Source organism: Cryptomeria japonica, chromosome 10 (genome assembly GCF_030272615.1).
Source record: "Cryptomeria japonica chromosome 10, Sugi_1.0, whole genome shotgun sequence".
In the NCBI taxonomy this organism is placed as follows: Eukaryota; Viridiplantae; Streptophyta; class Pinopsida; order Cupressales; family Cupressaceae; genus Cryptomeria; species Cryptomeria japonica.
In genome coordinates, this window is record NC_081414.1 from 638,186,345 (window position 1) to 638,209,568 (window position 23,224).

The window sequence follows — 23,224 nt, forward strand, 5'->3', positions numbered from 1 at the left end:
AGGAACAATCTTTTTACCAAGCTATGTGTTATTGATCACTAAGCTATGCCAAATTAGATGGTATTTTGTGGGATCATACATGAGGTGTACTTAAGCAGTTTTGGACTTAGAATGTCAATTTCCTAAGTCATGGGATGGAAACAAGTTGAATCATGAGAGTTAGCTAAATGCAATTGAAATGTAAAAGCAATTGCACTAGATGCTTGTGGCTATTATGTACCTCATGGGAGAAGCTACTAAATTCAAAAATGACATTTAAGAGGAGACAATTTGAGGTGTGTAAAATATTTTTAATGCAGAAATAAACAAAGTGAAGCACAATTCTTTATGGGGATCCTAATAGATAAATGGAGAGTAACAAAAGGAATGAGAATTTGACCATGTTTTAAAGTGGAAGCTAAAGGATGCAATAGACACAACAATGTGAAGAAGCTCAAGGAGCACCAAATCAGACGAGTGAGCAAGATGGACAATAAACCTAACTGTCTAAGCATATCCTCAAGGTCAACAGAAAATCAACGGGTTTTTTTTTTAATATACAACATATTATGACCCACATTTTGACAAATCGTATTGAGTACTATTTTCAATTATGATGTGTATGGCTCTTATGGAAAATCTCTGTTAGTCATCTTCTTAAATCTTAAGTATCATTATTATTTTCAATCAGTGCAATTGTTGTCTTTATGTGCCTTTTGGTTTTCAAAACCTTATGTAGCCTTGGTCTTAGAGGGTAAAACTATTGGGTTTGTTTTTTCCCGACTTCCTTGCTTTTGTTTTGGTGTTATCCTTACAAAATCGTAGGTTTTATTGCCTATGCTTGCTTAGGTCTTTCTTGCTTTTGTCATTTTTGACCCTATGTCTTTTTGGCTTGGTCGCTTTTGTTTTGTTTTTGTGTTGATTGGCCTTTGCGAGTGATCGGCAACTTAAGTCGTGTCTTATCCCCCTTAGCATCATTGATTACCGACCCCGCTTGTTAGGGGTACTTATCCCATCATAATTAATATTCCTCTAAATTTGCCTAAGTCTATGGTCGGCTGCTCTTTGTATTGCGGCCCCCACCATCCACCTAGTTAGTGCCACCTTCGATGTCTCTTATTTGTTGCAGATAGGCATAGGAACTCTAAGTGTGGGCCGTGTCTTAGTTGTGCTAATGCACTAAGGTGACAAGTGTCAACATAGTGCTCCACCATGCAAGCCCACATTGCTATGCTAAGTTGCCATTTGTCATGTCTATTAGAGTGGGCCTTGTCTTAAAGTGATGATCTGCAAGAATATTTGGTCCATGGTGTACTTAGGCACCCTCCCTAATTGGATAATATCGAAGTGCAGGGAAGAAAAAGAGGGACCTAGCCTTGTCCACGTTGCTACATTATGTCGTCACATGTCCTCAGCGAATATTGTAGAGTAAATGGGCTTGATTTTTAGCTTGTAAAGTGCATTTTCCACATGGTTCTATTTGATTGGCCTACAATGTCTAGCATAGCTTCAACAAATTTCAGAGTTGGTCAAGATTATCTTAGCCATCAATTGAGCCCATGCCAAGCTAGTTTAATGACCAAAATCTAAAAATGAGAATGGTTAGATGCAAACACTTTGTTCGCTTAAACGAGCAATAATGGTGACATGACTGATATTCGTCTCATTCGCTCTCCAAGTTGGCCAATAAATAGTGCAATGACATTGCTAGGATAATTACTTTGCATTTATTTGCGACCCGTCTGGTGTATTACATGTCAAACCAGGGTTTGTAGGTAAAAAATGAGTAAGTGCATTCTTTTTGATCTACATTTTGAAATTCATTCATATTCTCGTCCCTCTTTATTGCTATGATTGCTTTGGCTTAGTTATTGTGTGAGAGAGATACCATATGTTTGAAATTGTGAAACCCTAGGACGGTTTAGAAACCCTAACCCACATAATTTGGAACATAATGAATCATATAAATTCTCAACCTTCTACCTCAAAAAGAACTTTAGACGAGGATTTTCTTGCGTAATTGCCTAGGTCTTATAGGAGGCCTATTCATGTTCATGGTCCAGGAGGGCCAAATGACAGATTGCTTGACAGTGCTAGAGATTAAAGAGATTTTGGCATAAGAAGAGGTAGACACGAGCTCCTTTGAATAATACCTGGTTGTTAGACTTAGCCAAATTGATGGTTCCTTTTGTGTTTGTAGATGTTGATTTCATTAGAGCAAGACATTATGATGAGAAAATTGGAACTTTCAGATCACAAAGGTGTGCGGAGATGGTTAGTGTCGCTAAAGATATGTTTGTAAGGTCTTTGGCTTGAATATGGCGGCCAACAAAGCAATAAATTTTGAGTTCTTGAAGGTGAAGTATCAAACAGATAGAAGCACATACAAATCCTTGCTGCTCCCAAAGCATAGAGTAAGAGGATTGGACAAGAAACTAATCAAGAATCCATTCAATTAGGCTGAACCCTTGTCCATTGAATCATTTGAAAATTAATTCATCAAGACTTACTATACCTTGTACTAGGTTTTGGGAAAAGATGCTAGGCCAAACATGCCAATTCCCATCATGTACATGGTTGCATATGTTTGGGAACCCATGGTGATAATAAATATCACTATGCCTTCTTCATAGTAGACAACATACATAAACAATTGATAGCCATGAGGGCTAATCTAAAGAATGTCAAATTCAAGTGGTATTCACTCCTATGCCACATGTTCCTATACCTAGGAAGAAGATGATGTAATAAGTCCCTATAGGTTAGGGATGTTGACAATACAAGTGCTATTCTTCTAGTCCAATGCTGGACATTCATTTGGAATAGACATTGCACCACCTATAACTTTGTGTTATTTGAGGAATTCTTTGTAAGAAGAATTCCAACTCTCATGGGTGAAGAGGAGTTTATATTACATAAAGAGATTATGGACCTTCTAAGACTTGCAGATACCATACCAAATGTAGGCATCAAACACAATTGGGGAGATTGGTATCTCCATACCACTTCTACCACCATCATAATATATGGTTTGAGGGTTAGTCCCCACATCTTGCCAAAGCATGTGCCTAAAAGATTGGCATGTGTGGAGATCATTTGTCACCTAAATGAGTCTGGTAAGGCTCATTTGAGGAGCACAAAGAAGAGGTATTGCTTTCCCACCTCTACAAAATTGTATAACTTCGTAGCAACAAATAAGGATGGGCTAGGCCAAACATACTCTATCTTGCAATCCTTGAAAGAATCTACTTATACCAAATAGTCTAAGAACAAGATTAATTCTAACTTAATTCAACGTGGAGTAAAGTTTAGCTTCATAGATAGTAGGATATGTCTTAGAATTAAAGCCACAAAAATAGACAATAGTTGAAACTCAGATAACCGGAACAGTAAACAAATTGTCAAATGATTAATCATTGAATTTCAGGGATGGCTATTACATACGATCCAAAATGCCTGGTGATCCACGATTTTGATTATATTGCTTTGCGTTTACAAGCTCAAGCAATATATCATCAGTATTTTGACTAGGCTCGGGTGGATTCTTGCTCGAAATGTAGATTGCTCAGATGCTGAAGCTATTGTTTGCCCTCCTTGCTTTTGTAGTTTTACCCAAGTTTGATAATGACGATGGTGATTCATTTCTACCCACAAGTCCTCTACTATCATTGGCTTGCCTAAGGAATAAAACATAGACTTTCCTAGTCTTGAGACAAAAGCCAAAGTCTGACGGTATCGTTGCTTCAATAGAGCCTTCACTATGCTGCCTCCTTTTGTCTTCGACAATTTTATGTCCTAAACTTGTGCGGTTCCTGTGTTGCCTTGCACTTCTTAGACTCACAATTGAATAGGATTATATTAGCGAATAATGATTAAGGAAATGGTTTAAAAAGACAAATATCAAGACTGGGGGCTTTTTCGCAACCTGATTATTAGTTCTGGGTTAATGTCCAGAGCTTGCATTCACCAAGGCAGATATATTGCCTTGCAAGCATGAAATCTACCCACGCCAAAATCACCTTAAATAGGCTTGTGTGCCGTAGTAAGGGAGTTGACCTCAAAACGGTGGACAAAACAACATACTAGCCGCACAACATAAACGACTTAGGGAATTTAAAATTATTATAATTTTTCCCAATTTATTTAATGACTAAAAGCAAAATTAAAATGACAGAAAGATAGCTATTCGGTGCTATAAAACATTGTTGGCATTGTGTTGTCATTGATGTCAACCGATATAGGATGCCAACCGGTATGGGAGAATGATGAGTAGTGTTGTGATTGATGCATACCGGAAATGGTGTCATTGATGTCAACTAGCATAGAAGGTCACCGGTAAGGAAGAGAATGCCATCTAGCATAATGATCATTGGAGTCACCAGTACACAAGTTAGTGTTGACTTGTGTTGAAGACATGTATTGGAGACCGGTATGGTATAACAACCGGTAAGTGTTATGTTGGCAGTGTAGTGTTGCCAACCGACAAGTGAGCAAGCAGGGTGAGCTAATGAAGAAGTGGCAATTGGTATGCTGTTGGATGTTTGGATGTGGAACAACAGGACTCCCACCAGACAAAGATGCAGTCACCGAATGAAGAAGATATCACAGGGTGAAGAGAAGACTGATAGTGAGTGTGCCCAACCGGACCATATGTGCCTGTTTGAAGATATGCCTGCTCAAATAGGGATGCCATATTGGTGCAATGCCGGATGCAGATGACAAGGATCCACTCCCATCGGTAAGTGGAGCTTATCTCCTATCATGCATGGAATGCATCATAGTCCTCCGAGATAAGACACAAGAGTTAAAGGCAGGTGATTGAAGGCTCATACCGGATGAACCGGTGAAACACTAAGTTGCCTTAGGTGCATGAAATCAGAGATGTGCACCGGATCAACAAGGGTAGATATGAGAAGATGCCTTTACAGAGAAGGGAGGATAGGTTTGTCACTTTGACAAACCGGTTGATAGGAGAACCGGTCTATTAATGAAGAAGGCAAAGTTGAAGCAGTTGCAGACAGAGAGTGCAATCGGATTGAAGATGGAGAAAGGCGATGCCACAGATGTAGACAGATGGAGATTTTTGAATGTTGATGACTTGATGTCATCAAGGTGGTTACCGGTAAAGTTGACAAGGTGCAGAAGTGAAAGTCTCCCATGTGTTGAAGATGTGCATGAGGTAGCTTGGCAAGTGTGATGACCGGTAAGGGTGTCCCATTGGAAGAGCAAGAAAGTACAAGTTTGAAGGCAAACCGGTTAGGGTAGAACGGACAGGGTTAGAGATCCGGTAGATAAACCCGGTTGTTTGGTCGGTCGGTGATCTTGTCTAGACCGACATAGAAGACTTAGCAGAGGTGGATGTCGACAAAGTTGACACACAGGAGACAGGTGTCATGCATACTGTGGTCGGTGAAGTGTTGTCGGTGAGGTAGGTGGTGACTGGTTGACATTAATGTCGATAGCGTGTTTCACAGGTCGAGTGCAAAAGGGTGCGGCTTGAGACTGATTAGAGGACAAAGATCTGACTTAGTGGCTTCATGATCAAGGCCAAGTGTCCAGGCGCTGATCTGGGTAGGTGAACCTAACTGCGTGATCGCTTCATAGGTGATTGACATTGCAGACCGAAAAAGGTGCTGTGTTTGCCAAATATGGCAAACGTGTTCTGGACGCAGCGGTATTGGCGGAGTTTGAGTGATCCATTGCAGGTGGTTGATCTCTGGAAGGAGATCTGATTGGATCTGATTTGCCTCGAGGTTGATGAGGAAACCCTAGCGCGCCAGAAGTTTGAATGTTGGTCATGGCGGGAAAACTCAAGTATAAATATGCTGATCGAAGTCCAGATTTGCTGCTGCTGCATGAGAGAGTAAAGCCGGTGAAGGGAGTTAAAACCAGAGAGTTAATCAGCCAAGTGCTCATCGACAATCATAGAGCAGACTGAGTGTGTGAGAGAGAACCAGTTAGAAGAGTGCAACCGGCGAGGGTAAGGTAACCGGTAGACTATCATTGAGTCTGACAGTGAAGTCCACCGGTGGTGATTGAACCAATAGAGAAGATTGTAGAGGAGAGAAGAGCAGAGTGAGAATTTGTGAAGAACCGATAAGCTGAGAACCTGCAGTGATCAAATAGCAAAGATCTGGCAGAGTGAAGAAGACCGATGGTGGCTAGCAGCAGTGTGTTAGAGAGAGCAGAGAACCGACAGAGAGTAGAGTACCGACAGAGAAGAGGTAGACGCTGAATCAGTAAGGTTGCAACAAAGAAGAAAGATTGCAGAGGTTACAAAACTTATTTGTAACCGGGAGATTACTTTGGTATTTATTATATGATCTTATTCACTGAGTTGGAGTTCAGTGCAGGGGTTGGTGCCCTAAAGTAGGGGTGGTGCTCCTTGGGCTGGTGCCCTAAATGTTGTAACCAAATGTTTCATTGAGAGGATGGATTGGAGTAGTAGACTCCAACAACATTTCTCACCGAGGTTTTTCCCATGTTGGGTTTTGCTCGTACATCCGGTGTTATGTGATGTTCCTTTTGTGGGTGGTCGCATTTGTGCCATCCTCCCATCTAGCCGATATGTGTGCTTGATGTTAGATCTGCTAACTGGTATATACACATAGGATAGAAAAGGGTAAAGTTTGGAAATCATTGATTCACCCCCCCTCCCCCCCCCCCCACCCTCTCAGTGGCATTTTGTGTTCAAGAATTGGTATCAGAGCCAGGTTCCTGGTTGATAAGCTTTCTCCAGCTTGGGTAGATTCTGGTATTTGAAGTACCAGAGAAACGGTACTCGCCGAGAATCGCCTGAACTCGGCAAGTCCGAGTCCGAGCCATGCTCGGCGAGTCCCTGGGACTCGGACTCGCCAGACTCACCAAACTCGGCGAGTCCCAAGCCCCAAACTCGACCGACGTCAAGCTAAAGTAAAGACCAAAAAAAAAATTAGTTTGCAATGCTTTTTCAAATCCGTTTTTTTTTTGTTAATTATCTCCTATCCAGAAAAACCAGCAAGGAGGAAGCTCAAGTTTTCTTCAATTTGTCACATTGGAGCTACATTGTGTTTGGATTTTGTGCATCAAGAGTTGGATAGGAAGAGTTTGTAGCTCATTTCAAGCTTGTTGTAACAGGTAAGATTGTTTTGTTTCTTGTATGCAAAAATTCCATTTTCTATTCATTTATTTTGAAAGTTTTACATTTTCTTTCAAAATCTTTTGTATGTTTGTATGTAGCATGTAGTTGTAGTGTTGTACTATGTAGGGTTTGTAAATTTCTTTTTTTAAAAAGTAGGGTTTGAAAAACCCTACTTTAGTTTTTTTGAATGTATGTATTAATTTTATTTTGTATTTGTAATGTTTTATTGCAGCAAAGTTCACTTTATTATTTGCCTCAACTTCAAGTTTCACAAAACTATCCTAAAATGTCTACTTCAGTTTCTAGACCCCCCATTAGAAAGGACCCTACTTGGAAATATCATGAGGATTTTCCAGGGCAAGGAAAGGGGCAAACAAAATGTACATTTTGCAAAACAATATTTCATGGAGGTATATATAGACTGAAATACCATATTGCTGGTGTGCGTGGACATGATGCCTAACCATGCCTAAAAGCACTCCCTGAGGCCGTACGTGAATGTTATGTAATGGTTGAGGAAATTGAAAGGAAAAAGAAACAAAAGGAGGATCGAGCAGCCATTGGGAGAGAGGCAAATTTAGGAAGAGGGATATAGTTAGGTTGTGTTGGAGGCCCTTCTTCCTTACCTTCATATCGTCCCACTCAGTTTTCTACTGCTGGTGCTTCCGCTTCTACTTCTATAAGTGGCAGTGCCACCGCCACTTCTCATGCTCCTAGCACTAGTAGTTGTAGTGGGAGTGTTAGCATTGGACCTAGGATTCGTAAATCTAGGTTGGATTCCTTCTTTGTGCCTCACACTACTCCTGGGTCCCAATAGTCGCTTGAGGGCATGGGTTGGAACAAGGAGGTCCATGATGCTGCTAAAATGGCAGTTGGCATGTTTTGGACCTACAACAGTATTCCATTCTTTGTAGCCAGGTGAATGTTTTATAACTTTTATGTTTTATTGTTTTAATTTTTATACTTAACTTATCTCATTGAGTCTATTTGCGACAAGTCTCCTTATTGGCAAGAAATGGTTGATGCCCTTAGTATGTGCGGGGCGGGGTTCAAAGCTCCTACTGAGAGTGATTTGAGGGGACCCATTTTGTCTCAAATGGTGGATGATGTGAAGAAGGATTTAGATGAACACCGCCAGATATGGAGCACTAAAGGTTGCACCATCATGACTGATGGTTGGATGGATAGGAGAAATAAAACTCTCCTTAATTTTCTTGTTTCTTCCGCAAGTGATTGATTAATTTTAGTTTCATATAGTGTTTAATTTTTTATTTTTTATCTAATGGTTTATTGAATGATCATTGACCTAACTTTATTTTTTTATTTCAGGGGGCACCGTTTTCATCAAGTCCATTGATGCTTCCACCCATTGCAAGAATGCCACCTACATATGTGAGCAGATAGAGGAGGTGATTGATGAGGTGGGTGAGGAGAATGTGGTACAGGTGGTGACCGACAATGCAGCAAATTATGTTGCTGCGGGTAAACTTTTGATTACAAACTAATTTCGTTTGCAAATTAATTACTATCTTGTAGTTTGTACCTCCATTAATTACAATTTACAATGCAACAAATTATGTTGCTGCAGGTAGACTATTGATGGAGAGGCACCCATCTATAGTATGGACTCCATGTGCTGCTCATTGCATTGACCTCATGTTGGAGGATATTGGAAAAATCCCATGGGTCAAGAGATGTGTAGAAAGGGCAATAAATGTGTGCAAATTTTTATATAATCATTCATGGGTGTTGGCTCTTATGAGACAATACACAGAGCAGAAGGAGTTGAATCGTCCCGGAATCACAATATTTGCAACAAACTTCCTCACATTGCAGTCCATGCTTAGGTCTAAGTCTGCCTTGAGACGTATGATTGTTGGTGAGGAGTGGTCTTCCTCATCCTATGCTACCACCCCTGTAGGGAAAGTTATGGTAGACTGTATTTTTGATGAGCAAGACCTTTGGGTCCCTTGTGATGAGATAGTGAAGGTAATTTTTTTAGAAATTCTACAATTTAACTTCATGTTTTATAACTTATTATATGTATTCTCTTATTTGCTCATTTTTCTAAATTACACAATATTTTCAATTTTGCAGTTTGTTAAGCTCTTGGTGGTTTTGTTGCGAGTTGCGGATGGAGATAAGCCCACAATGGGCTATATATATGAGGGCATGGATAGGGCGAAGGAGGGCATCAAATTCGTCTATGGAGGAGATGAGAGCAAGTATGGTCCCATTTGGGAGATCATTGATAGGAGATGGCAGCATCAGCTTCATAGGCCCATCCATGCAGCAACCTATTATCTGAATCCGGCATTCCGTTTTATCCCTTCTTTCAAGGCTGATGTGGAGGTCCTTAATGTGCTATACTCAATCATGGAGAAGATGGGACCTGCTGGTACTTCTCAGATAGAGCTTATTCGAGAGCTACAGTTGTTCTTAGATGCACAAGGGGAGACATTCTCCCGTTCTCTCGCAAAAGACGGTAGGACAACTATGATGCCAGATAAAAAAAAATTGCAAGGCTTAATTTTAGTTTTATTGCATATTGTAACTTGTTAAATGAGCTCATGAGTGAGTGATTTTATTTATTTTTCTCATTTCAAACTCAGATCATTGGTGGAGCTTTTTTGGCCCAACGACACCAAATATTCAGAAGTTGGCCATTCGCATCTTGAGCCAACCATGCAGCACATCAGGTTGTGAGCGCAATTGGAGTATGTTTGAGCACATACACTCGGAGAGGCACAATAGATTATCTAGTGAGAAGATGAATGATCTCGTCTTTGTTCACTACAATCTCTGTCTGAGAATGAGAAAGAATGCATTAGTTGACATCTCTCCTATCATTCTAGATGAGGTTGATCTTGAAGCAAAATGGGCCAATGAGAGTTAGACAAATTCTGAGATTCCTGTAGTTGTCTTTAGTGATGATGACACTGATTGGATCGACCAGGTAGATATAGAGGCCGAGGCTGTAGCCATGGCAGAGGAGCAGAGAGCACGAGCAGAGACAGGAAATACTGAGAGTGACATAGCTGTTCCTGATGTTGGTGGGCATGGCATGGTGTCACGGGGAGCGACTATGGCTGGTAAATCATCCAGAACCTACCTTAAACGCCTTCATAGGGGGCCAGGGCGAGAGGGTGTACGCTCCTCTGAGCCATAGGCTTGCAGTTGTATTTACCTTTGGTATTTGGATGAAACATTTGATGATGATCATATGATGACATGGATTTTTTATTCCGTGAGTTTTGTAATATTGTATACATTTGACAATATTTATATATCTATGTTTATTATTTTCTTCAGCTACAATTTGCGTTTATGCTTATGTGATTGATGTATACTTGGGTATGTAATCAAATGAGCCGATTTTGATGATGTTATTGTGTCTTTAAGGTGTATTCAATAAAGGGTGTCTGAAACAAGTTTTAAATCCTAAAAAATCGCTAAATTTCTTGAGTTTTTCACTTTCCCGAGTCCAGCCGAGTCTGGAGCTGAGTCCCGAGTCTGAGTCCAAGTCCCGTTTCTTTGATTTGAACACAATGGTTTGTTTGGTGTCATTCTCTACTCCAATTTTTGATGGTTCAAATTATTCTATTTGGAGTTGTAGGATGAAGGTCTACCTATCCTCTTTAGGGTTTGATGTGTGGATGTCAGTTGCAAATGGCTTCCCTAGTAAAGTCAGTCCTGCCACCGGTCTTGAAGCAGAAAGAAGACATGAATGTAATGATGAAGCTATGAAGGCCATACTCAGTGGGTTATCCGGTGATGTCTCATCAGATGTGGACAGATGCAGATCGACAAAGAGTCTATGGGACAGATTGAAGAAGCTCTATGGAAATGAGCCTACCACTGTAGAACCTTTTTATGAAGACAAGATGAGAAATTTGTCAAATGAGTCTGCATGTGAAGATAGATTAGTGAGCAGCAACAACAATGACGAAGAAGGAACTCACCTCTTCATGGCTCAAGAATCAGAAGATGAGAGGCACACATTAGAGAGTGATCATGCAGATCATTTTTACCGGCAAGATGTGTTTGGCAGTGATAGTGAAGGTGAAGAAGAAGAAGAAGCAGAAGTTGATCTTGAAGGAGAACTTGTAAGTGCACTCGAAGAACTTAGTAGAATGAGGAATTAATACAAGTTGTTCACGAATGCAGCGGTAGTGGAACAAAACTCGTTGATCAGATGCCTTGAAGAATCCGAGAAATGTGTGTGAGAGTTGAAGAATCAACGAGAAGACACCAATGAGTGCCGGTTTAAAGATCCAGAGTTTGAGCTAGAGGCCAGGAACAAAGAATATCAACAGCTAGAAGGAGATAGGGAGAATCTCAGAAATGACCTTGAGAAGTGTTAAGATGAGCTCAAGGTAAGAATCCGGTTTGTTAGCAGCAGTGATGCCTTGGACAAAATGTTGAAGAAGCAAAAACATTCCAAGGACACCGAAGGTTTAGGAAGTGATGTCGGTGAATGCTCCACCAACGAGAATGTCCCTCACAATGATATTCTGTTTGTCTCCTCAAATGGAGATAACAAGGGATAGACCTTTACTGTCCGAAATTCTCCCCAGAAGAAGGTTGATCTAACCTCAACCGCTGAAGACATGAAGCTAAGGATGAAGACCGGTGCTGCAAGAGGGAGCAACAATGCAAATCTTAAAGGAAAAGGAAAGATGGGAGAAGGTAGCTTCACCGGTAGCAAGTACATAAGAAGACAACATAGAAGACCTCCTAGCGGTAGAAGACAAGGAAATGCTACCGCTGTCATATCCCCATATAGAGAACGGAAATGATTAGAAAACATAAACTATACGCAATATGTACATAAATATACATTTTTTCCAAATATTCAAATTCAGAAATTATTTTGACAACTTAAATGTGTTTATATCTTAACTAGTATTAGTGATGAAAGGACGCGTCCATTCGTAAGTCAACTCCAGAATAGATGCCATGTTTCCAAGGGAGTCGCGTGGTTTCAGGAGGTATAAACCCCGCACCCCAAGGGAAGCACGAGAGAAGGAGGTGACAAGGAGAGAAGGGCAAGGAGAAGCGTTTAACAGGTAACCTCGGAACTCAACAATAATATTTATTTCAGTTTCATATTTTACGATGCCTAAACAACCATGAGGGTTAGCTAGTGAGCGCATCAAACAACAAACGATGTGGAGGGCTAGTCGTTGGTTCTTCCCAGTGATGAAGAGCCAGCCCCTAGTAAAGCATCCGTCCCCATCGCCGGCAGTCTGGTACATTCCCAAGCCAATCTGTCTGGGTGTCGCAATGTGCCCATGTCTTTATCGTGCAATGAAGTATTTCCATATGCAAGTCGTATTCAATCTGCTTTTCTTTAAGTCATCCTTCATATCAACGGTAATGAATATAATCTAATTAGTTGCACAAATTAATTGCTAAATCTGATCAATGCATAAACATTCCTGTCAATGAACAAAACACATCTATAGCGTGCAAAAGGTTAAAATGAACTTATCTTGCACGCCAAATAGGTAACTGTTGATGTGTATTTTGTACATGACCAAACATAGAATAAAATACTTGAAGGTACCTTATCCTCTCTTGAGCAAACTTTCCCGACTGTTGAAGATCTCGTCGAAGGATCAGTCGAGGCAACTCCAAGGTTCTTGTATGTAGGTTCTCTACTCGTGGATAAGCTCTCTGTGGTACGATGTGATTTTGCTGGAATCACAAGGGGACTTACACTCAATGACCTAAACGTCTGATTTGCTGGAATCACAAGATTTCACTAGCCTAGACTTTGAAAAAAAAGAAAAAAGGATGAGGGTGAGGGAAGGATCTAATTCTGACACTAAGAATGTAGGAGCAATGATTGATCTTTGATGAAATTCTAACTAAGTCTTGTCTTGACATCCCAGGACCATCTCCACAAGGTTAGTGCGATCTTCGAAGGAAAGCTTTATGATGTTCAGATCATCACTACAGGCATAGACACCATCAGGCTGATGCATATCAATGAAGAAGCGACAATTGAAGTTAAGCTTAAGCTAAATGATTCCAGTTGACTACACAAGGCAAGTCTGCAATCAACAAACTGCTAGTAGTATGGATATACAAATTTCACCATCAATCAAACACATTTCTTCCACTCATCTAATACCATGAAATCAAATCTGAGAAGTATAAAGACCATGCAAATTGTTGAATCGACCCATAGATTTCACCATTTCTTCAATGAAGTTTTACAAGTCTTTTACAATAACATCTTGGCAACAATCTTTGCCTTCTCTTTCAATTCTACTCTAATTGCTATTCTATCAACTGACTATTCACTATTAGCTAACTATTCACCTTTTAACTACTAACTAACTATCAGCCTTTACAAATGAGGAGCTAGGGCTTATATAGTGCCCACAAAACAATTCGATGGCTAAGATCAATTTGAGATCAATGGCCAAGATTCTACAATGAAACCCTAATTAGGGTTTGTTACAACAAACTTAATTCTGACCAATGAAATAATTGCATTATTTGGACACATGTCTTCTCTGGAATATTCGACCAATGGATAGTCGGGGTAGGTACATCGAAGTTTGTGCTATCTTTAATGAGCCAGGTACATTGAATCTGGACATGCTGGGGTGGACCAATCCGAATGGAACAGTGATGACTAGGATGCCACCTTATCTAACACTTGGTTGATGCCAATTTGGTGATGCCTTCCTTCAAATGTTGTACTGGAAGATAGATGGAGAAGGTCGTCCTTAATGATGCTGGACTGGAGGAGATCGTCCTTGTCCTGACTTGATCTTGTTTGATGAGGGTCTGCCAAGTAGTTGATCCTTCGACTTTTGGGTTCGTCATTTGATGCCTACACAAAAGATTAAAGTTAGTCTTTGAGTATAATATCTTATAGCATAGGATCTAAGACCTTTCAAGGGAACATATTAGACATTAATTTGAAAATGACAAAATCAATTCATGAATTCTAAATTTTCAAATTAATTATGAATAGAAATTAGATTTTTCAAGACTTAGACTTTAAAAGATTGCTATGAAATCAAAACAAGTCTTGAATAAGAACTTCAAAAAGGATTCTTCATACCTTCTCCTTTGAAAGCCTAACTGTGAACCTTGAAAAATGAAGAAAGAAGATCAGATTTTGCTGGATAAGGATTGAATTGTGTTCTTCCTTTGGATGAATTACACCTCAATTAGCCTTCAAAAATCTGGAAATTATCCTCCAACTTGCTCAATTTCGCACCTCCAAATATGCTCTTCAAGTTCGCATGAGAGATAATGAAAGAATGATTTGAATATGCTACAATACACCTCCCTTATATAGGGCGCTCACCTTGATTTCCCTCAAGGCCGACTTGGCAAATAGGGAATAAAATAAAATAAAACTCCTCTCAAAAGATGTCCGACTTGTTTGTAAAGGCACAATAATGATTTTTTGAGCGCTCAAGCATAATTTTTAAATTTTTTAAATTAATTCCAAAGCTCAAAGTTGGATTTTTTTCAATTATTTCAAGGCCTAGAAATTAATTAATTAAATTGCAAATGCATTAATTCATGTGAACTTGATTTAGACTCCCCAAATGTCTTGAATTTGGCTAAGTTAGTGAAAATTGAGGAATATCAAGGTTTGATCAAGGCTTAACGAAGGCTCTTTGCTTCTTAGGCACTGAAATATCCAAAGTGATGAAGGCCTAAATTATTTCAAGACTTGTTTGAATTCTCATCTAGGCTAGTTTGCTTCATGAATCAAAATCTTCACAACCTAGGCCTGCCATCACAATTTTGCATTTTGCCTTCAACTTAGCCTAAACAAGGTGAATAATAGGTGTTTTCAAGAATTTCGCCCTGGACCCTTTGGAAGGGTCTGGAGCGATTTTTCAAATTAGGTCCTGAATACCTTGTTTTTCGACTCCAAAATCTCCCGGAAGGCGAGCTTATGTTTGTTTTGACCTAATCAAAGTCTTGCATTTCAAACTTTTATCATTTCCCATTAGGTGAAAATATAAATTTCGCCCTGGACCCTCTGGAAGGGTTAGGAGAGATTTTTGCTTATTAGGTCAAAATTCACCTTAATTTGATCGTTGACCTCCTCCAAGGCAATCTCCAGGGTTCATTTCTCTCCATCATTGGGTTAGCTCATCAAAACTTTGAAGGAAATATTGCATTTTCAAGAATTTCGCCCTGGACCCTTTGGAAGGGTCAAGAGCAAAATTCTCTCCTGAGCTCAAAATTCTCTTTTTTGAAGGTCCAAAACCTCTTCAAGGCATTCCAAATAGGTTCTTTCCTTGTAGTCCAAGCTTAGTCTCACTCAAATTCGGGAGAGAAAGGTGATTTTAGGGTTTTTCGCCCTGGACCCTCTGGAAGGGTCAGGAGCGATTTTTCTTGTTTAGGCTTACTCCTTAATCATTTTGTCTTGAATCCACCCCTCAAGGCTAGGCAATGGTCTTCTTCATTCACTCCATCCAAGCTTGGTTTGTTCCTGCAAGGCAAAATAGGGGGTTTTGAGATTTTCGCCCTAGACCCTTTGGAAGGGTCAGGAGTGAAAATCCTTCTCTGACCTAGAATCATCATTTTTTGGAACAAACATCCACTCAAAGGTGGTCTTAAGGGCAATTTCTAGCTTGGTTTAGCCTTGTCTTAGCACAAACTTGAAAGGAATGTACTGGTTTTGGATTTTTCGCTTTGGACCCTTTGGAAGGGTCAGGAGCAATTTTTAGGTTTTAGGGCAATTCCTTCATCCTTTCATCTTCAAATCATTTCCAAGGCATGGAACATCACGCCTCACTCCCATCCAAGTCATGAATAGCAAAATCTTGTCTTAAATTTGCAAGAAAAAGGGAGAATTTGGAAATTTCGCTCTGGACCCTCTGGAAGGGTCAGGAGCGACTTTCCCTCTTGGCTTCAAAATTTTCATCGTTAGCAATCCAATTCCACTTCAAGGCAATTCAAAAGTCCTTTCAAAATCATGTCTAAGCTTGGTCTAGTCCAATCTTTGGAAGAAAAGATAGGTTTTAGGATTTTCGCCCTGGACCCTTTGGAAGGGTCAGGAGCGAAAATCCTTTTCTAGGCTTGATTGCTTCTTCTTGACAATTTCAATTATCTTCAAAATGCATAACACTCTTCCTCACACCCATTCAAGCCATAAAAACTAAAAAAGTTGCTTTGACTTTGCAAGAAAATAGGTGATTAAGGAATTTTCGCCCTGGACCCTCTGGAAGGGTCAGGAGCGATTTTCCTCCTTTTGGGCAAAATCCTTCATTTTTTCAATTTCAAACATCTTCAGGAGGCAAAAACAAGCTATTCTTCTTCCATTCATGTCAAAAACTTGACCTTCTTCATTGCAAAATAAGAGCCTTTTGGGAATTTCGCCCTGGACCCTTTGGAAGGGTCAGGAGCGAAATTTTCATTTTTGCTCAAAATCCTTCATTTTCAATGCTTTCAAACGTTTCAAAGGCAATAAGAATGTCCCAGCTTCCTTCCAAGGTACCCTGCAAGTTAAAGATTAGCCAAACTTAAGATGAAATGTGCTTTGGGAAGATTTTCGCTCTGGACCCTTTGGAAGGGTCAGGAGCGAAAATCTCATTCCTGGCTAAATTGCTCATTTTTCAAGCTTCAAACCACTACACAAGGCAAAATGAGATCATCATCCACATTAGGAACAAGGTTTCTAGTCCACTCAAGCCAACAAACAAGGTTCATGATGAATTTCGCTCTGGACCCTTTGGAAGGGTTAGGAGCGAAATTCCTAATCTTGGCCAACATCCTAACTTCATTTCCCCATTTCTTCATTCAAACAAGTGTTTTTTCCTTCATTCAAGCTTGGGAATGCGTTAGTTCTAAGTTTTGGTCAAAGCAGAATGTCCTATGGAGAATTTCGCTCTGGACCCTTTGGAAGGGTCAGGAGCGAAATTTGACATTTTGGTCTCCCCGTCAGGATCATTTTATGGAATATAACTTCATTTAAGTTATATTCCATATATACTTTCAGGATGTTTGAGAGTGGTTTCTGACCTCCAGGAGTTATATTGCAAAATCTAGTTTTTGGAGGATTCTTCAATTTTCCAGACTTAGTTAAATTTCAGGATCAGGACATTCCAGACAGCCAAATTTCAAGATCAGGGCATTCCAGACTTAGCCAAATTTCAGGGCATTTGAAGATCAGGATGACATTCCAGTCTTCATCACTCACCAACTTGACCTAGCTCGGACCTTCAAGAATGATATCCATTCACAAAGCAAGACACAATTAGCAACAAGAGCAAAACCAGGCCCTAAGGAAGACTCTCAAAGAAACCCTAACTTGGAGCACTTGCTGACTTCCCTGGCTCAAGCAAAGCCTACCATCCTATTGATCCCATGGCGACACTCAAAATGCAAAGGCTAACAGACAAACCCTAAACACCTAGAAAGCAAAACCCCATTAAGCGAAAAAAGTAGGGGTCCCCATTTACAATGGGGCGATGTGTTAATACGTCACAACATCTAGTGCCACCTTGAATAAATGTTCCGGAACATTTCAGAGATAAAGACTCAATTGACAATTAGAACCTCCGGAAAATTCGACCCAACTTATCAAGAGACTAGAAAATGCACTGAAAGTAAAAGGAAAATCTTTAACCAGATCTAGACACTTAGTCTTTGATTACCTAGGTGTGTGCAAGTGTATTCATTCCTCTCGACAAGACAATTATGACCTTCAGGTTCCCCTGTGATTAGCTATGCAGTTTATCTGAACCTCAAAAGCATCCTGGATAGAGCCTCGTTGCCAGTCAGATGTCTAAAGTCCCGATGAGGTTATCGCCGCAAGCTCACGAACATTGCTCCATTGCCAGCCGGGTGTCCATAGCCTCGATGGAGTTACTCGTATGTTCCCTTTAGCCAATTTTGATATTTCATTTCATATCATTTTTTCTTCATTTTTCTCTTTCATTTCTCATTGTTTTCTTTTGATATTTCTTTTTCATTCCATCAATTCCTTTGGCTTGTAAGCAGTGAAACTTACTAGGGTTTGAGGATTGCGGTGGCGCTGAAGTCAGATTTTAGATTTTTCACCAATCACAACTTTGCCTGAAAACCATAATGACTTGGAGTCTATTAATGTGTGAAGATATAGTAATCAAAAGATGTCGGCATCAAGATACAAAAAATGATTCTCTTCCAAGTCAAATATAGGTCCTGATCAAATGATAAAGCTGGAGAGGAACAACCTCGGATTTTGAGCACTTCATGAATAGATATCTAAGAAATGAGTCTAACATAAGATCCAGGATATTGCCAGTGTGTGAGCAACAACACAAACGCCTTTCTCACAAGATGGAGGCTCCCACTCAAGACACCTAAACTAAAGCAAATGACCGACGGACTGACCCAAGGCAAACTAAGCTAAAGCGCACACCAAAAGCAAACTTCCTAAAGAAGGCAAACAACTAAACTATCTGAGCCACTCAGGATCATGAGTCAAATGACTCAAGGCAAATTAAGAACAAGGCTCAAAAGACCTCTAACTAAAGACACGAAAAGAAAACCTACTCTAAACCTATATACAAGACTCCTAGACTCAACACGACTCAAAGAAGCAAAATATATACATGACTTCACATGATTTCTCAGGTTGTGCAACAAGAGCATGGCAAACGTGATGGTTCTCAGTCGGGCAAATTCATCCTTAAACACAGAAAAACAAACTCTCACCATGCATTTCTCATACTCAACCAAGTTTTCACTCAAAATGATCAACTGAGGTAATTCGTTAGGACCATGATCTATCCGAATGCAAGTTGTTTGCCCAAAATCCCCATAATCAAAATCATAATAACTTTCAAGGCTAGGATTAAGGAAAGAGGCAACCTGGCATTGTTCGTGTTTAGATGGAACTGCATTGTCGGAAGCGAGATCACTAGCTGCTTCAGGAGGTCGCCATTGATGATGAACTATTCCACGAGCATTCATAGTGTGTTGATCTTGATTAGGAAGTTCTTCTTGAAACAAGCTTAGCGCCCCTTTGAATAGCTCAAGGTTCTCTGTTTTCATAGAGACATCTTGCATAAACCAAGCATCTTCATGAAATTTTGTTAGCATATCTTCAGAAACCAAGCACTCCATGATGGATTGAGCCTCAAACATTTCCTCTAGTTGATCAAAGATAATCTCAGCTGATCTCTTATCTTCAAGCATAGTCTCGGGAGGTCGGTGCTGATGACGGATCATATCACTCATTGTAACTTGATTGTCTTGAGAAAATTTTGACAGTGATTCCTTTTGTGTTACCTCTACAAGATCTTTCAATGCTTCCTCAAATAGCATAATGGTGATGAAATCTTTAAGCGCCCTTTTGAATTGTTCTTCATATCAGAGCTCACTTACGATAATTTGTAGCTCTTTGTTCAATATGTCAACTTGATTGTCTTTTTTAAGAATGCCATTTGAGACCTCTTGCAATTCACTCTCAAGGATCTCCCTTTGTAGCATAAGTGAGAATTCCTCAAGGAATGAGTCATCTTCTTCTTTGATTGCTTGTTCAACTCCTGGATCTTCCTTTATTACTGTTTGAGTATTCTCAACTGATTCTTCAACTTTTGTTTCATGGTATTCCTTTTCAGGTGCCTGACATGGAGGGCTATCCACTGTAATACATTGTTCCTCAGGTGCATTTGTATCGTCAATGTACAACTGATCCTTCTCCAATCAGATGCTAGAACGAGGTCTTGTTCATAGGTCTTCCTGAATTCAGCTGCGAGATGTGCACCCCAAGATCTGTTCATGATGCACTCTTCCTCGGACAAAGTTGGCATTCCAAACTGGTTTCTGACTTGATTGATAGCCATTTCACATACTGAGCAAGTAAATTCAGAGTGAGGTGAGTTGTGAATTCTACACCACAATGGTAGCAATATGTTCTCTAAACGCATTTCAGCATTCAAAATGAGCTGACTCTCGATCATCCACAAGAAGCTTAGAAGAGGATCCTTGCTCTCTGGGACACTGAAGCTGCCTTCTTCTGTTTCTGGCCTGGGGACATCCCAAAAGAAGATTTTTCCCTGCGCTGCCGATTCAATCCTTGATAAGTACTTCAAGCAATGCATTTCATCATGTTCCTCTGTCTCATGGACTCGACACTGCCTAGGTCTTGCAAACTCGGACAATCTGCGTGGATAAAGTTATGTATCTAATCTCCACCAAAGTTCGGGAAAATCAACTTGTTGCTCATCGTGAATCTGTTGTTGCTCCATTGAGAAATCTCTTTTGATTTTTTGATTTTTCACTTTTTTTGGATTTTCTATTTTTCATTTTTTTTTGGATTTTTTGGTTTTTTATCTTTTTTTTGGATTTTCTGGAATAAGAGAGATCTTGAATATCTCAGATTCAAGTTGAACGTTCAACTGGTTCCAGCTTGCTTCCTTGTTTTCGCAAGTCCAACTGACGACCCAACGATCACCTTCCTTCTTTGTATCACTTCCGTCGAGTGTTGAAGATGACTTTCCACTGATCTTCCTTGGATTGAAGAGTTCGTATTCGCTCACCTTTCTTCTGCTTCAATTTTGTCGAGCGTGGAGGAGGGTAAAAAGCTCTGGATAATTTCTTCAAATGTGATGTGACTTGACAAGATCTGACGTTCAAATGTTTGCCCTCCTTCTATCGCCAATTCTGTTGATGTGTATTTTGTACACGACCAAACACAGAATAAAATACCTAAAGGTACCTTATCCTCTCTTGAGCAAAGTTTCCCGACTGCTGAAGATCTCGCTGAAGCATCGGTCGAGGCAACTCCAAGGTTCTTGTATGTAGGTTCTCTACTCGTGGATAAGCTCTTTGTGGTACGATGTGATTTTGCTGGAATCAAAAGGGGACTTACACTCAATGACCTAAATGTCTGATTTGCTAGAATCACAAGATTTCACTAGCCTAGACTTTGAAAAAAAAGAAAAAAGGATGAGGGTGAGGGAAGGATCTAATTCTGACACTAAGAATGTAGGAGCAATGATTGATCTTTGATGAAATTCTAACTAAGTCTTGTCTTGACATCCCAGGACGATCTCCTCCAGTCCAGCATCATTAAGGACAACCTTCTCCATCTATCTTCCAGTCCAACATTTGAAGGAAGGCATCACCAAATTGGCATCAACCAAGTGTTAGATAAGGTGGCATCCCAGTCATCACTCTTCCGTTCGGATTGGTCCAGCCCAGCATGTCCAGATTCAATGTACCTGGCTCATTAAAGATGGCACAAACTTCGATGTACCTACCTTGGCTATCCATTGGTTGGATATTCCAGAGAAGACATGTGTCCAAATAATGCAATTATTTCATTGGTCAGAATTAAGTTTGTTGTAACAAACCCTAATTAGGGTTTCATTGTAGAATCTTGGCCATTGATCTCAAATTGATCTTAGCCATTGAATTGTTTTGTGGGCACTATATAAGCCCTGGCTCCTCATTTGTAAAGGCGAATAGTTAGTCAGGAGTTAGAAGGTGAATAGTTAGAAATAGTGAATAAGTCAGTTAATAGTATAGCAATTAGAGTAGAATAGAAAGAGAAGGCAAAGATTGTTGCCAAGATGTTGTTGTAAAAGGCTTGTAAAACTTCATTGAAGAAATGGTGAAATCTATGGGTCGATTCAACAATTTCCATGGTCTTTATACTTCTCAGTTTTGATTTCATGTTATTAGATGAGTGGAAGAAATGTGTTTGATTGATGGTGAAATTTGTATATCCATACTACTAGCAGTTTGTTGATTGCAGACTTGCCTTGTGTAGTCAACTGGAATCATTCAGCTTAAGCTTAACTTCAATTGTTGCTTCTTCATTGACATGCATCAGCCTGATGGTGTCTATGCCTGTAGTGATGATTTGAACATCATAAAGCTTTCCTCCGAAGATCGCACTAACCTTGTGGAGATGGTCCTGGGATGTCAAAACAAGACTTAGTTAGAATTTCATCAAAGGTCATTCATTGCTCTTACATTCTTAGTGTCAGAATTAGATCCTTTCCTCACCCTCATCCTTTTCCTTTTTTTTTCAAGATCTAGACTAGTGAAATCCTTTGTTCCAGCAATATTCAAAGAAAATCAGACGTTTAGTCATCAAGTGTAAGTCCCCTTGTGATTCCAGCAAAGTGACATCATACGACAAAGAGCTTATCCACGAGTAGAGAACCTACATGCAAGAACCTTGGAGTTGCCTCGAATGATCCTTCGGCGAGATCTTTAGCAGTTGGGAAACTTTGCTCAAGAGAGGATAAGGTACCTTTAGGTATTTTATTCTGTGTTTGGTCGTGTACAAAATACACATCAACAGTAACCTGCAATATCAGGTTTAGAATGATTCATTAAAATGAATTCTAGTAACGGACAAAAAGAATAAACATAACTCATTTATTGATAGACACATAAATATGAGATAAGGAAAGAACTATAATTAATAGCAATCAAGCTTCTGCAATTAAAACGTAATGAAACCTCACTTCCATAAATAGAATGAAGTCAAGTAGCACATATGCTGAATTCATTAATTTTTGTTCGTTGTAGACATGTATAATCTTCCTACTGTTTTCTGTTTGTTAGCCCATTCAGAATAAGGGGTGTCAGCCAGGGGTGCGCTGGTCCCATCCTCAGGTAACCCTATGAGCCCTAATAGACGGGATATGTTTGGATGGGTAGCCTAGCCAACTAGGAGCGTCCTCAACGTTCTGAATGGGCCTATTTGGTGGAACTGAATTACTATTATTGCTGATATATATATGTATAGCAATGTCTATAATGCTGTAGGGAACCCTCGATTTGATTTATTGCTCACTCATACCCTTTGGAGTGACAAATTGGATTCAATTCTTAGGGGAGCAAGGCGGGGACAACAAAGGCACATTACAACCGCCCACAAGACAAAGCAAGTGTGGGAGAAGAAGGGATCAGATGGAAGAACTGGAGAGCATGGACAATCCAAAATCCATGACCGGAGAAGCCGAAATGGAGAAACTAAACCGATAAGATCTCTTCATGTATGGCAGGAATAAATTTGTAAGTCATATGCCATCCTTTACCGGTTACCGCTTCTGTTGGAAAGATTATGGCCATAGGGCAGATGAATGCATAGAGGTCTAGAAATAAGAATGTAGTCTGTCCAAGAAG

General features: G+C 40.0%; 1 protein-coding gene across 1 annotated transcript in view; it reads left to right on the top strand.

Annotated features, from left to right (window-relative positions):
- The first annotated feature begins 9,197 nt into the window (after positions 1 to 9,197).
- The window catches only part of LOC131073402 (uncharacterized), a 92,659-nt gene continuing 78,632 nt past the window's right edge, over positions 9,198 to 23,224 (top strand). Inside the window, exon 1 of the mRNA XM_058009846.2 lies at positions 9,198 to 9,584. Coding sequence (XP_057865829.1) covers positions 9,543 to 9,584 — 42 coding nt within the window. The 5' untranslated portion in view covers positions 9,198 to 9,542. The remainder of the gene's footprint in view (positions 9,585 to 23,224) is intronic.